Source organism: Dendropsophus ebraccatus, chromosome 10, assembly GCF_027789765.1.
Source record: "Dendropsophus ebraccatus isolate aDenEbr1 chromosome 10, aDenEbr1.pat, whole genome shotgun sequence".
In the NCBI taxonomy this organism is placed as follows: Eukaryota; Metazoa; Chordata; class Amphibia; order Anura; family Hylidae; genus Dendropsophus; species Dendropsophus ebraccatus.
Window position 1 is genome coordinate 26,673,288 of NC_091463.1, and position 16,507 is coordinate 26,689,794.

The window sequence follows — 16,507 nt, forward strand, 5'->3', positions numbered from 1 at the left end:
CCAAGAAAATATTCCCCACACCATGACACCACCACCACCAGCCTGAACCGTTGATACAAGGCAGGATGGATCCATGCTTTCATGTTGTTGACGCCAAATTCTGACCCTACCATCCAAACGTCGCAGCAGAAATCGAGACTTATCAGACCAGGCAACGTTTTTCCAATCTTCTACTGTCCAATTTCGATGAGCTTGTGCAAATTGTAGCCTCAGTTTCCTGTTCTTAGCTGAAAGGAGTGGCACCCGGTGTGGTCTTCTGCTGCTGTAGCCCATCTGCCTCAAAGTTCGACGTACTGTGCGTTCAGAGATGCTCTTCTGCCTACCTTAATTGTAACGGTTGGCTATTTGAGTCACTGTTGCCTTTCTATCAGCTCGAACCAGTCTGCCCATTCTCCTTTGACCTCTGGTATCAACAAGGCATTTCCGCCCACAGAACTGCCGCTCACTGGATGTTTTTTCTTTTTCGGACCATTCTCTGTAAACCCTAGAGATGATTGTGCGTGAAAATCCCAGTAGATCAGCAGTTTCTGAAATACTCAGACCAGCCCTTCTGGTACCAACAACCATGCCAAGTTCAAAGGCACTCAAATCCCCTTTCTTCCCCATACTGATGCTCGGTTTGAACTGCAGGAGATTGTCTTGACCATGTTTACATGCCTAAATGCACTGAGTTGCCGCCATGTGATTGGCTGATTAGAAATTAAGTGGTAACGTGCAGTTGGACAGGTGTACCTAATAAAGTGGCCTGTGAGTGTAGTTATCCCTACCCTGTGGACACTTGACAACATAGTAATCCCCTCCCTGCCCTGTGGACACATGACTAGATAGTCATCCCTGTCCTGTGGACACTTGACTAGATAACAAATCTAAAAGGTTATTCCTATGAAGAAGCTTTAAACCCCTGCCTACAGCTGTTATTAGTTATAGCAAGGTATAAAAATCTGGCCAGTGTGGGTCCAACTGCTGAGGCCCTCACCAATCGTAAGAACGATGGCAGACTGGATCCCATGCACATGCAGGAGACGCATGGATCTGCCACAGATGGCAGTATGGAATCTGTGACACATAGGAACGTACCATATAAATGAATCATTGTTGAATTATAACATCTTGCAAACCTGTAGAGAGAAAAGAGTTAACAGGCTGATGTGGTGTCTCACCTGGATTTGTATGGGAAGGTTTTCTCTCACTGTTACTAATAAGCTCTCTGTTGGTTTCTCCTTACACAAGAGAACCAGCTCCAGCTCCATGTCGTCCTTAATGAGTAAGCCTTTGGCAACAAGGCCAATTCTCATGACTCCACATAGCACCCGACCACTCTCGTCCCTGAAAAACAAGCAACGTGTGGTTAGACAACAGCAGCACTAAAAACTATTCATAGAGAATAAGACTTTACACTACGCAAATAGTCATACAATGCATTGGTTCTACATATATACAATAAAGTCTGAAATACACAGCTGGAAACCTCCAAGCTGGGAAGAACTAAAAGTCTGTAATACTACCCTAGGAAATGATATGTAATGCGCTAATGGATGAATGTTGAAGCGTTTACCAAGGCACCAATAGGCATCCCATCCTTAGATGCAGTTGCTAAACAGCTGTACTAGCCAAAAAAAAAAAGGACATATACAATGGAAATGGAGGACAAAGGGACACAATTTTACCTCCCATTAGTGAACGAAGCCCCCTGTTTGACATATACACCTTGAGCTTTGCCCAGGCTATACACTGAGCCTAGGACTTAGGATGCAGCGCACAGTATTGCCAATTGTTTATACTGAACAAACATCTCTGACATGCATCCTATTCTTTGTAAGTTAAAAGCTTTGTACTGAATGCCCTGAGTAAGAAGCAGCGGCATCCAGCTAGAGGAGGATAAACAAACAGGCCCTCAGACATGTCGCCATCTTTTGAGAGGACTCCACAATTCTGAGAAGCATCCTTACGGTAAGCCGAGTGCAGGCCGACTCTGAGGGATTTTATGGAGGAGCGGTAAGCAGCAGAACTGTACCCAGAATCACGCCATCTGTGAGACTATCATTTATTTCACGTTGAGAGATTGCAGTGGGTTACTAAATCCCACTGGGAAGATCATTCTACCTGAGCTATGAATAATAGGCTACTCGCAGAGGTGGATAGTGCTTAGCCGGCAGGAAGCAGGACGTGAGGATGCCTCTAAGTACACTAAAACAAGACGCTCGGCTGCTGTGTCAGCAATGTCCCTCGCACTTAGGCCCAGGGATGTGGGACTCGCAACCAGGCATATTAAAATTTATTTAGTAATGCAAAGTAAACACAAAAAAAAACTAATCACCTGCCTGGGAAAGCAATTACAACATGGTGTTCCTTTAACCCCTCCATAACCAAAAGCCAATTAAAGGGGTATTCCCATCTCAACAAATATAGTTGTACTCGTAGGACTCATCATGGTAAATATCTTAAGACTAAAGAAGCATTCCACATGCCGATGCATACACTTACCAATGATGATCGGCGTCCGGCTTCATTCCAGTCCTACGGTGCTGTTCAGATCCCACTGGCAATGACGCCACAATTCTTCTGATGCTCTTTCTACAGGGCTACTGAAGGCCAGAAGTCAGGGTGTCCAATGCATCTTTATGAGAGCGCTCTCGCAGAGACGCACTGGAGACCCTGTCTTCCAGCCTCCTTAGCTGCAGGACAGGTGGCAAAGAGGTCACATGGGCGCCCACGGGATTTGAATGGCGCCATAGGCCCATAATGAAGCCGCACAGGTAGGTGGATTTCACCATGGCCACCGGAGGAGTCCGGCCAAGCTGAACATGCACAAGTATAAAGGAGAGTAGGAAACAACAAGTAGTCCAAAGCAACACCAAGCAATAAGAAAACCGACCACTGGATCCACTATATGTAATAGGTCAAACAGCAATGCACAGGTAAGGGAATTAGCCTCAGCCAGAGCTATAAGACATGAATGTGCATATCCAAAGAATCACAGTCACAAATATGACAGTCAGGCCTGATGAATCTGGATTCTGCATGTTTTCTGCACAGACAATTGTATGTTGCCTGCTCCAGAGTTGGATCAGGTAAAAATCTTTATGTCTATGTACCTGAAAATAAAGCTGCCAATGTTGTATATAACCAGGCTCTTTATATAACACTGCCAATGTTGTATATAACCAGGCTCTGTATATAACACTGCCAATGTTGTATACAACCAGGCTCTGTATAAAGTCTTTTCACATGACATCTAAGTTTGGCTATTAGGTATTTAGGATGTTAAATGTTTTTAGTTAATTTCTAACGTGACTAAGTTACAGTGAACATAAACAGTGCAGAACTTTCAGGATAAATAGTGCTCCTGGTGATTTCCCCATAAACAAAAAAAAACAAAACAAAAAGGAATAGACTGGCCTTGTGGGCGACCTTGGAACAAATATAACGTACACACTGACACATTAAACCCAGGCAGCGCCGGGTACATTTTCTAGTACAGTATGAAGCAGCGATGCTTTGGCTGTCCAGGCATGATGGGAATTGTAGTTTTGCAACAGCTGGAGGGCCGAAAGGTTCCCGATCCCTGGTATAAAGATTAGAGTATGACTACAGTGTAAAGAGTATACATCATAGTCATACACGGAAGCAATGTCAGAAGGATGTTCTATCACATTTAAAATAGAAAAGCCACATACAATATAAACATACATAACACACACGTTTACACACAGTTAATATGGTCAGGATATCAGAACATCATATCTATTTTGGACATGTCATAGTGCGGCAAGGGATATAGGTCCACATTTTCCACTACATAAGGGCACCTAAGAGGTTCTATTACTTCGGAGCAACAAACTCTAAGAGGTCCATTTCACTTGACCTGGGAAGAGATTAGGGGATTGATTATCAAGTCCTTAGGTTCCCAAACAACTTTTCCAAAGTGCTATCTGGAATGTGGCTCCAATCCAAAAATGTTGGTAGTTCTCTTGGGGAATCTGTCACTGATATCCATGTAGTATGAGAAGATTTCCAACCACTACAAGTACTAAATAAGACCATGTGTTTATACAGGTGCCTGGCCATTTGCATTAAATCCTGGCTTACCTACAGAAGACATTGCTGGACAGCATACAGAACTCCCCATTTCTTACAGACCCTTTTTCCGTTGTGAAGGAAATGCATCACCTGAATAAATTTTAGCTCATCAAACCCAGATTACTGATACATTCTTTATTCTTATCTAGTTTGTTTGTGATTTTTTTTATTCTACTTTCTGTACATGATTATGGGGCAGCTATACAGACCACAGGAACCATGTCTGGTACTGACCAGCTGACTACTAGGCATGCTCTGTGACCTGTGCAGAGGTCAATGTGCAGGAAGGGGGAGGAGCTGTGACCATTATCTACTGTATATGATGGATCCTATGTTCTATTTATAATCACAGACAGGATTTACAAGAACAGTTAAAGGCCCTTATAGACAGGACGATTATTGGGCAAATTACCATTCCTAGAAAGGCTTATTCCCGACAATCAGCCTATGTTCATCCAATTTCTTTTTCCTTTCAAATCAACTGGTGCCAGTGATCTGTAATTTAATTCTATTACAAAGACTTCCAGTATTTATCAGCTGCTGTATGTCCTGCAGGAAGTAGTGTACGGACAGAGGTGGCAGCAGACAGCACTGTGTCAGACTGGAAAGAATACACCACTTCCTGCAGGACATACAGCAGCCATTAAGTACTGGAAGACTTAAGATTTTTGAATAAGATTAAATAAGAGTGCGATTCTCAGTGTGGGACCCTGCAGTGCCACAGAAGGGGCGTCCCTGAGTGCCGACGCTTCCAGAGAGGAGTGATTACACAGGATTCTACCCGCCAGTCGTGACTGCTTTACCCATGAGGACTGCCCCAATGCCTAGATAGGTGTAATTAACATACGCCGTGGGAGATTTACAATGTATATTTTTGGAGTACATGGGTAATGCTGATAGCGATTACTTATATGGTTGGAATCAGTGCTACAAGCTATATTATACTGTATTTATAACTGCAGAGACAATTGTCTGGTGATTGGCTCCAGGGTTTATCCAGTGAAAATTTCTTTCAGATCAACTGCTGTCAGATATATATTTGTAATTTACTTCTATTAAAAAAATCTCAAGTCTTCCCATACTTATTAGCTGCTGTATGTCCTGCAGGAAGTGGTGTTTTATTTTCAGTCTGACAGTGCTCTCTGCTGACATCTCTGGCCGAACCAGGAACTGTCCAGAGCAGGAGAGGTTTTCTATGGGGATTCATATAAAAACGAGACAGAGTTCCTGTCCCGACCAGAGATGTCAGCAGAGAGCAAATAAAACAATATTTCCTGCAGGACATATAGTAGCTAATAAGTATGGGAAGACTTGAGATTTTTTAATGGAAGTAAATTACAAATCTATATAACTTTCTGATATCAGTTGATTTGAAAGAAAAAGATTTTTGCTGGACAACCCAGTTAAAGATAATGTCTTCCCTATATGCTATGTATTAGATGCTACTATAGTAAATAAACTGATCTGTGCTAAGGCTTTGGCTGTCCAGGCATAATGGGAAGTGTGGTTTTGCAACAGCTGGAGGGCCGAATCCCCTGTTCCTACCCTGGTAGGTACAGCAATAGAGCGTGCTGTGTAACTGTGCATGTGAACTCCAGTGATCTCCATGGCTCTGCAGCCCAAATGGCCATATTTCATGCCTGGTCGCTCATAACCAGCTATTCATAGTGTTCAATGGTGTTTGTGTACACAGTAGTAACACTGTTCATGCTGACCAGGCATCTCTGCGGAAGTCTGTTGCTAAGAAGCAACTATTTCATCAAGTCCATAAGGGAATTCTCCCCGAGGTAGATTCACTACACAGCTTGTAATGAGCAGACCTGTCAAGTGTCAGATGTCTACGCCGGGTTTTCCCATGGTTATAGAACACAGGCTTATGGGAAAATAGTAATAAGGAGGAATGAATAAGCAAACAATGGAGGCTCTAATTATCATGTAACCAGTATTGATGCAAAGAAAAAGTAAAATTCTGTATAAAACACACAGCCCCATGCAAATCATGGAAGGGTTCAGGAAAGATGGCGGTAACTTACTTACTACCCCCCATCTAATTTGCATGGTTACTAAGTCTCCAATTCGTAAAACATAATGGCGTAAAGCGAGGTAATCCTGCACACTGACAGGCCCGTACTTTTCCTGTATAGTGCTAATTTATGTTAATAAAGGGGTATTCCGGGGTAAGGCTGCCATCGCTTTTGTACTAGAGGCTCCATTGCAGATTCCGTCATGTATGACAGGAAAACAAGTGCAGCATGCAGAGCTATTCCTTCTGTCAAAACAAAGGAACCCAACGGACCCTATTATAAGTCAATGATGGTTGCCGCTGTTGTCAGCTCTATGATGGATCCATCACAGATTGAATTCAGTTTTTCTGCTCCTATTATGAAATGGAAAAATGAAATTCACAATGCAATAGATAGGCGGTAAATGTGAGATTGGTGGGGGGTCTGAATGCTGGGACCCCACACAACCAGAGGGCAAGGATCGATGGAGAAGGCAAGGATCGATTATTGGTAATGAGCACTCATTTACCTGATCATCACCTGTGTAAAAGAGACAGCGATCAGCCGATGGACGTGCAAATGCTCACTTGTCAGCCGCTGTTTCAATCTTTTGTGCAGTCCTTTAAGTTATTATCTGCTGCACGTCTCCCTGTATGAAGAGGGGATGTGCATCCGATAATGTATTCTACAGCCAAAAGAAATATAAAGCAATCCCTTATGTGGCCCAGCTGCCTGTAAATGAGCGCCAAACTCACCGATCGGGCCATGTTAAAGGGCCCTAAAGCTCCATATATGTGGGTTGATTACGGCCTTGTGTGAAAAGCGCAGCGGTCAGCCAGTGAACACGCTCACCAGTGGGGCGAGCTGTGTAAACTTGAGAAGAATGAGCAAACGCCTATTCCTTAGCAGACATATTTAAAAATAACTCGCCATCAAACGGAAACCTGCCCACGTAATAGGGGATGTACGGCTGACAGCTGATTAAAGCCAAGGGTCACGTGACCATCGAGCCATGTCATAGGCTCTAAATATTAATACCAATCAGGGAGATCAACACTCGTTTATTAAAGGGGTTATCCAGCGCTACAAAAACATGGCCACTTTCTTCCAGAGAAAGCACCACTTCAGCTTGAGTGGGATTTTGCTGCTCAGTTCCATTGAAGTGAATGGAGCTTAATTGCAAACCGCACCTGAGCTGGAGGCAAGAGTTGTGTTGTCTCTAAAAGAAAGTGGCCATGTTTTTGTAGAACTGGATAACCCCTTTAAGCAGCTAGGACCGTCTTAACATGTCTGTAACGCAATGATGGAGACTGTTGTCCGGATCAGTGAACCACCATCTAAAACAGGGATGGGGAACCTTCGTCCCTCCAGCTGTTGTAAAACTACAATTCCCATCATGCCTGGGCAGCGAAAGCTTTAGCTTTGGCTGCCCAGGTATGATGGGAATTGTAGTTTTGCAACAATTGGAGAGCCGAAGATTCCCCATACCAGATCTAAAACTATAAGGATTAAGGGGCCATTCGCACATTGGCAAAAACATGACAGTCTAAAAGTTTGCACTCCTGTACTGACTTAGCCTACTGTACTGACACAGCTGCAGGGCTGTGTCACTAACGTATCGTGACCTTTTAAACACTTTCGGAGCCATCATAATGAATCTCCAAAGGTGCAGTCCACAAAATAGAGAGGCAAACCTCATTAACATCATATAAAAAGTTTTTCTAAAGTACTTTTGCTTGTTTCTATGCAAAAGATGATGGAAGGTCACTATACAGAGATTTCCCACCTGCTTCAGCTACATGGGAATCTTTCTCGTCCACTGTGATACATGTCCGTCCCTTTACTCACGTGTTATTTTCTTCCTTCTCCTCGGATTTGATTTGCAGGTCATTCTCTGTTGCTGTACATTTAGTGCACTCGTCCATCCAATCTGAGACATGCTTGAGGGCGCATTCTACCGTAGACACCATGTTCTGGACTGCTTCCAACTCTTCCGGAGAAGGGTATATAGTAGAGTGTTTTGCCATAACATGGCGATCATCATTAGCAAATGATCGAATGGATCTCTGAAAAAAAATACACAAAGGAGAAAAAAACAATGATTATTTCTAATACTTATCAATTACAATAGAAAACCACTATCATTAGAGTCAAGAGAAACAATGTTATACTTGAGTTGTACAATGGTGCACGGGTATTATCATGTCGTCTTTGAGGCATGTTCCAGAAGCAAAGCGTCAGGTGGAGATACCGCTTAATGGGTCTCTATTCAACATTACACTGGTAACAAAGTCCCCCAGGATACGGCCCATCTCAAGACCTAGATGTTCAAACAATTACATAGAACCATGTAAAAGAAAAAGGTATCCTAAGTCTCATAGCAAAGTAAGGAATTGATCCCCATGTCACAAGTCAAGTGAAGACAAGATTTTTTTTTTTCTTCCCTTCGATGATCTGATGTGGAAAGAAAAGTTGGCTTTTAGTGGGGAAGTATTTATTACCCAGAATGCTAGGAACTGATTTGTGACAATGAAGATGATTGATTGACTTATTCATAGGATATTATGTTCCTGCACCTTTAACAATATCTTCTGTTTATGTGGATAGGAGAGAGCTGAGGACAGGGAAACGTCTCATTGACTTCAATACACAAGTCATTATCCTGCCTCTGTTTGCTTCATCGCATAAAAAATAATGAAATATTCATTTACATTTAAAGAATGAGGTTAATTTAGAGTCAGAAGAGTCAGCGCTGTGTGTCTGCATACACCTGACCAGGACAAGAGGAACATGAGGAGATCCAGGTCAGTCAAGCTGCTGCTCTCAGACAACCATCATGGCTGGGATCATACTTAAAAAGGTACTCTGGAGGAAAAAAAAAAACATCTTTTAAAATCAACTGGTTTCAGGAAGATTTGTACATTATTTCTTTTTAAATCTCAAGTCTTCCAGTACTTATCAGCTGCTGTGTGTCCTGCAGGAAGTGGTGGATTCTCTCAGGCTGACATGGTGCTCTCTGCTGCCAACTCTGTCCATGTTAGGAACTGTGTAGGAAAGTATGAGTTTTCTATGGGGATTTGCTGCTGCTCTGAACAGTTCCTGACATGGACAGAGGTGGCAGCAGAGAGCACTGTGTCAGACTGAAAAGAATACACCACTTCCTGCAGGACATACAGCAGCTGATACAAATACTAGGAGATTTTTTTTTTTAATAGAAGTAATTTACAAATCTCAATAACTTGCTGCCATCAGTTAATTTTCATATATTTTTTCTTCTGAAGTATTGCTTTAGGATGCAGATACATTGCTCTCTTATCTTTAATATAGCCTACAAAAACAAACAGGGCTTTACTGTTTAACCCATTCGGAAGAAGCAGATTGATATATAATAAAACTTGTCATAAATAGTCATGTGGCCGCTCTAAGTGACTGACAGCTCAATAGGCCCAGTTGCACACAGACAGCTCACAATCATTGAGTAGGACCGCCCACATGACTACTTAGTCAAAATTAGCATAGATTGTAAGCCTTGGCGGGCAGGGTCCTCTTCCCCATGTATCAGTCTGCCATCTGCCTTCATGTAATGTGTTTTGAGATTGTAATGTTCTTGTTTGTTACCCCTGTCGCCTGTATAGCGCTCTGGAATTAAGTGCGCCCTATAAATAATAATAATAATAATAATAATAATAATAATAATAATAATAATAATAATAATAACTGGACACAATTTTAATATGACAAGTTCCCTTTAAGGGATTATTTTATTATTAAAACTTATCTATTCACTAGATGTGATAGGTATCTTAATGGTGGGAGTACAATTTCTGGGACCCCTACTGATCAAATGAATTGCATCAAACAGAAGTCTGCCTCCTCAGCTGCCACTCCACTGGCTATAGGACTCTGTTATATTTACCAGTCTAATAGTAATGGAGCGGATACAGAGCATGCCCACTGCTGCTCCATTCACTCTTGGAGACAAGGGACTCCTATTCTTATCATTGGTGGGAGACCCCCAGCGATCAGCTGCTTATCACCTATTCTGTGGACAGGTGACATGTTTTACTGTTAGGGTACTATTATGCCAAGTGGTTTTTTGACGACTAACAATAAACAATCTCAAACTACCGCTATGGCAAACGACCGGAAATTACACAGAACGATGATTGTTACTTATGATCGTTCTTGCGGTTGTTTTGACGTCGCTATTGCGTACATTTTAGCTATGTCTTATCACAGCGAACGATCAAACGATAAAAATAGGTCCAAATTCTATCAAACGATTTCTCGTTGGTCGTTTAATCGTTGTCTATTACACGAAACGATTATCATTTAAATCCTAACAGCCTAACAATTTTTCGAACGATAATCGTCCCGTATAATATGGCCCTTAGGGTGCCTTCACACGTACAGGATCAGCAGCAGATTTTACGGCGCTGATTTGAAGCTGAAGATTTGCTTTGAATCTACAGCTTCAAATCTGCGCCATCAAATCTGCTGTAGATCCTGTACATGTGAACGCACCTTTAAGAAGCTGATTGCTGGGGGTAACCTAACAATAAAATATGTCACCTGTGCACAGAATAGGTGATAAATAGCTGATCGCTGGGGATGGACAGGTGACATGTTATACAGGTAGGTTAACCCCCCGCCCCGTTAACCTTATACTGTCCTTTTACATTATCTGCACTCCCTCTAAGTGTACCTCCACCTCCAGATAGCTTGTACTACCCCTAGGAAGTCTTTATATACCTCTCCCACTCACATATGAAGAAATTAAGTATACATTGCCAAAACAAGACATAAACCGGCAAATAAATATTTAATATGCTTCTACAATTCTGTATTAAAAGCCGTGATTTAGTTGGTACAACGGTGGGAACCACTCATTTTCGGCTGTTCGCTATACAAGATAGATGTCCTCATATTCTTCCGCTGGAGCGCACTTTAATAACATAACACTGGGGCTATAAACCGGTGTAAGCTTTCAGCAGGCCGGCACGCAGCCATAGTACTGAGCGGCAGAACAATAGGAAGAATGGGAAGCAGAGATAGCTTCATATTCACAATGACCGCACTGTTGGCATAGCTATTCAGGCCTGGAAAATAACACATTTGTGTCTGGTTCCCCTCAGTCCTTAGAGTATTAGACAATAATTGTGACCATCATTTAATCCATAATATATAAAAGCAACTTTTTTTTTTTTTTTTTATTATATTCCCTATAAGCTTTATTCCTAAATTGGATCGCTTGGCCATTCTTGTCCTCGGTATTAGTACAGATGGAATCACAAGGTAAATCAGGCCGGCTACATCCCTTCTCAGCACATGATGTACCATGGAAGAGGAAAAAATCTCACCTAGGGGTCAAGACAATGACATTACAGAGATTCTTTATAGTGGCGCTCTTCGCCTTTGACAGCCCGGCTAAAGCCTATATTTTATTTAAAGCTGGATAAAGCAATAGAAAGACTCAGCAGCCGCGCCGGCAGGAAAGCTCTGGCGCTATTCACACAGAATGGGCTGCAGTTGTTTGATGTGCTGGATGCAGTTTCTCACTTTCCGCAATGTATGTGTGTAGGACTCTCATTTGGAGGAGATATATATATGATGAATGTGTTATGATTTTGTATACATTTTACAGCGCCATAAAGTATAATGCATGCAAATATTTGTTCTCCTATAAAATGTGTTTCGGAAGTGACAGGAACATTTACATACGCTTTGCATAATTCCTGCGACTGCACAATGACTACAGTCTTCCCGATACAAGTGTCAAGAAGCGATATGCCGGCTAAGGGCGTGCGTCTTCATTCCTCTGCTTTTTATCATATTTTAGATGTGACCACCAGGAAGGAGTAAAGAAAGACTGCGCCACTCGTCCTCGGTTTGTGTGTAGTCATTACTACAGCGCAAGTGAATGGAGTAGACTTGTAATACCACACACAACCTGGAGACAGGGGTGGCGCTGTCTTTGTAAGGCGGCAGCTATTGTTTTTTAAACCCTAGATATCCCTTTTAATATCAGATAAATAACAGCAAACATCTAGATGATGCATATGCTATACAATAGGCAATTTGTCACTGTTTGGCCCCTCGGCAAGAGATAGCAGCCGTATATAGAGCTGGGAGGTGAGAAGTCTGGTGTTTGGCCAGATGGGCGGACAGTCCACTCCCTGGACATACAAACCCATGTAATTTTCTGGTGGTCTGAATTCTGGACACATGACCCAACTACAGTACTGAATATTGATACAGCAGAGCTGGTATTAAACAGATGGCTGTAGGAATAGAGGCAGGCAGTGTGTATTAAATAAGCATGAAAACCTTGAGTGTGTCTTTACAGGGATAGAGTTATTGACAAAGTGTGGCCCTCCATCAATCTGGAGGACTAAGGGCCGTATTTCACCGGACGATTATCGTTCGCATAATCGTTAACGATCTCAAACGACCGCTACTGCGAAAGACCGGAAAACGTTCACTCATTTCATGTGCAGCCTTCCCAAGATGGCGCCCGCTACCGCTAGACGCCGGATCCTCCTGCACATGGTATGATATGATATCTCATCAAAATTGTAATTGTCCTCACATGTTTTAGATACATATATAGCATGCCCTTTACTTTACCACCCATATCCCTGAGGAAGCCGCTGGGCGGCGGAACGCGTGGGGTAACTCCTTCCCACCTGACCCACTTCTCCTACTTTTTAGGACTGATATGGTTATCATCTCTACCTTTTGATTTCATATATATACCATTGCGGTATTGTTATATGCTATAGAGATTCTGCTTAGGCAGCTTGGTTATACTCCTATATTGTGTATACAGTCCAGGGTCGGTGTGGTTGAATAGTCCTTGCTGGCACCAACGGCAGGACTTATGTGGACATTTTAATTGTTTTTAATGTAGAGTGGTATGAGGGGTTTGTCTCCCTCATTGCTATACTCCTGCAAGATTGATTTAGTGAATATTTTTGTACTTGTGGTAATATTATAATAAAGAATTTTTGTGATGTGCTACCTCTTTGTGCATATGCTTTTGTTTTCTTTGGTTATTTACAGGGATAGAGTTATTGACAAGGTGGGGGCCCTCCATCAATCTGGAGGACTACGGGCCCTATTCCACCGGACGATTATCGTTCGCATAATCGTTAACGATCTCAAACGACCGCTATTGCGAAAGACCTGAAAACGTTCACTCATTTCCATGGAACGATAATCGTTACTTATGATCGGATTTGCGATAGTTTTTTCCTCGCTATTGCGTTCGTATCTACTGCGAACGATGTCTTATTCAACGCGAATGTTTTGCGAACGAGCAACGATAAAAATAGGTCCAGGTCTTATAAAGCGATCAACGATTTCTCGTTCGGCCGTTAATCGTTAACTGCATGTCAACCGAACGATTATCGTTTAGATTTGAACGATTTAACGATAATCTGAACGATAATCGTCCGGTGGAATAGGGCCCTAAGGTCCTGAGACTGGGTTCTCTCGATAAAACCTATTGCGTAGATATGCCAACGTGTTATAGAGACACATCAAAATTTTTATAGTCTGAGTGTTCAGACCACAATTGAACAGCTAAACAAGCCGGAAGAAATCCGGTAGCGCATGCTTCTATTTGACGTCTCTGACATGTACAAAGTGTTTTGTTTTTTTCTTTTGAAATGGTACGCTTAAAGGGAATTTCTTTTATAGAAAGTTACCTGGCTGTATCTATTAAGACTAGTCATTCCCCCAAGCAGGATATTCATGACCCTGTGAATATATTCTGTACAGAAAAGATTGAGGATAATCCCAGTAACAATAGCTGTACCTAACCAACAAATGCAGACAGGCCTGCTTAGTGACCTTAGGAGCACCTGCGGACAGGACAAAGGATTTCCAAAATGTGACACCGGACATTAGACTGCAGCAGAAAGTTCAAAGTCACCTTGACGGTGAAGCTGCTGCTGGTGACATTTACTCACATAATATTCCTCTCTGTTCAATAATTCATCTCTATGGACTTCAGCTCCCAACACTGAGGGGTATTCACATCCTGTTACTATGATAGGCCCCAATCGATTACGAGAATGAAGGGAGCATAACTGATTTAGCACTGTGCACCCCCCCCTTACTGTTTTCCCTCTGTATAGTGGCACCTCCTAAACTGCTCCATTTAAGTCAACGGGGCCAGCTACAGTTTCCTTCAGAGCCAGGTGCTAGTGGGAAGAGAAGACTTAGAAGGGGATCCATATATGCCAAAAAACAGTGGGGATCTTATAGTTGGGAAGCTTCTGATGATAAAGTGCACCCAAGTGCTTGACTCACGGCTCCCCACAGCTCTAGAATATCATCCCTGCTGCTTCTGAGGGTGTGCTATGAAGATATAGGGAAGCTGGACGCCCTCTTCTATCTGTACAGTGTATGGGAGATGACACAAGCTGGTAAATTAAAAATGGCATCATAGCATCTATGCTGCAGCACCGTTCTATAACATCTATGCCGCGATACCATTAACGGTTTTAAAGGGTATTCCCATCCCAATTAATACTGTTATACTTGTAGGACCCGTCAAATTAAATACTTTTGCAAATAAAATAATTTAGAAACTTGCCTCCTCCTGATAGGCCGCTCTTTCCATTCCATTGTTGGCAGCTTGGTATATATCAGGCAGACCACTGATTTTAAAGCAGAGTGGTGGCCGGTAACCTAGACAACAAGCTGTCCACAATGGAATGGAAAAAGTAGCATACCAGGAGGAGGAGGCAGGTTTGTTAAATGAATGTATTTGGAAAAATATTTAACTTCACAGGTCCTACAGGTATAGCTATATTAGTTGAGATGTAAATACCCCTTTAAATATCCCCATTGTAACAATGATCTGCCTGCTCAGATGCACCAGATGCAGTAGGAAAGACAAAGCAATGTATACCCTATTCTCTACGCCCAAGGTCACACCTGGATGTCTCTCTTGGACACTTCCCTCTGTGCAGACCTGTAGCCAGACATCAGAAGGGGCTGCAGTGTGTGACAAGCCACCATGGCTGCTGCCGATCACACAAAGCAGCCAGATCTCTCTGACTGACAAATCTTTCTTTGTATGTAAAGAGTTGCAAGCATGTTCCCACAGTACAGGACTATGTATGAGTGGCACAAAGAAAGATGGGGTTTATTTAGAGAGGGACTGTCGGGACAAAGAACAGAATTTTAAGAAAAAAAAATAGTAATCATTTATTTAGAAAATCAGTGGTGCATTAATAGCGCCCATTTACAGGAGGCAGATTTGGGTGTAGACTGGGCAGTATAATTCTGCGAGGAACAGTACAATGCATGTGAATGGGGTTTTAAAGGCTTCAGATCGGAGAGCCCGCTGTGGGTTTTCATGGCCGCAGCAGGACTATTATGCTGCAGATTTTTCTGATGCTTCTGAAATAACCTATAAAGCTACTATGTTGTATTATTTGTGGCTTATGTTCATAAACAATGTATATCAGAAAAACTGTTTTTTTTATCATCTTATGTATTAAACATAATTATGCTGTTAGTTATAATCACAAGGCTGTTCATTAGATTTTTTTTCATTTATCACCGCCACGAAATGAAGAAATCGCCCAGCGTGCCTGTGTCCCCTGTGCAGTAACATTGCCATAAATGCTGTAAGACGGAGGCCTTGTATAGTTAGTGTCTGTGACTACTCACCATCCTGATGAATGGAGTTCACTGTTGCTTCACGGCTTCTCTCTCTGCAGGTATCCACAGGAAAGCTTCTGTGTGGCACAACCTCCACATATGTCTCCGGATCCTCACACATCAGCTGCTCAGCCAGCTAATTCAATGTGTCTGCAGCGGGCCATAAACCCCTAGACAGGGAAAACAAGAGATTAATAAAGGGAGAGGTAACTAAAATACTACATTTTATTTAAAAGAAAAAAAAAATTTCTCCATATATCTTTTTAATACTAATTTCACCTTAATGTGAAAGGAAAAGAAATCAAAATATCTAGAAATTTCTAAAGCCAGCAACCCCTATAATTAGCCGTCTCTCTCCCAAACCTTGATATTCCAAGCGGTGGGACGTGCCACAGGCATGCGGCGGCGTGCGTTGGGACGTGTGAAGGACGTGGGAGCCATGGACCAGTATGTAAAGGTCCACAAGGGGATTAGGCGTATTCTGGGTGGCAACAGGCGGTGCCTTATTTTCAGGGGGGATGCCTTACTTTAGGTTAGTTGGTAGGGTAGTTACGGTGTCTTATTGTATACATTACGCCACTGTATACTGACAGATTAACCTTCAACTCTACTCAACCCCGAATGTAATTTTTATCACCTATACCTTCTACCTATATAAGTGATATCATTTTTAAGGAAATACCAATGAATAAAAACTCCAGTTTACTGCTGGGGCAGAGGTGAAGCTTGCATCCCAGGCCTGAAGG

At 42.4% G+C, this 16,507-nt stretch overlaps 1 protein-coding gene across 4 annotated transcripts in view; it reads right to left on the reverse strand.

The window, feature by feature from the left end:
• STRBP (spermatid perinuclear RNA binding protein) overlaps positions 1-15,861 on the reverse strand; it is a 59,384-nt gene extending 43,523 nt beyond the window's left edge. For all 4 annotated transcript variants that reach the window (XM_069986779.1, XM_069986780.1, XM_069986782.1 and 1 more), the window contains exons 1-3: positions 15,771-15,861; positions 7,932-8,149; positions 1,161-1,326 (exon numbers count right to left, since the gene is read on the reverse strand). In XM_069986779.1, the coding sequence (XP_069842880.1) occupies positions 1,161-1,326; positions 7,932-8,149; positions 15,771-15,773 (387 nt within the window). In that variant the 5' untranslated portion in view covers positions 15,774-15,861. The remainder of the gene's footprint in view (positions 1-1,160; positions 1,327-7,931; positions 8,150-15,770) is intronic.
• Between the last annotated feature and the right edge of the window lie 646 nt (positions 15,862-16,507).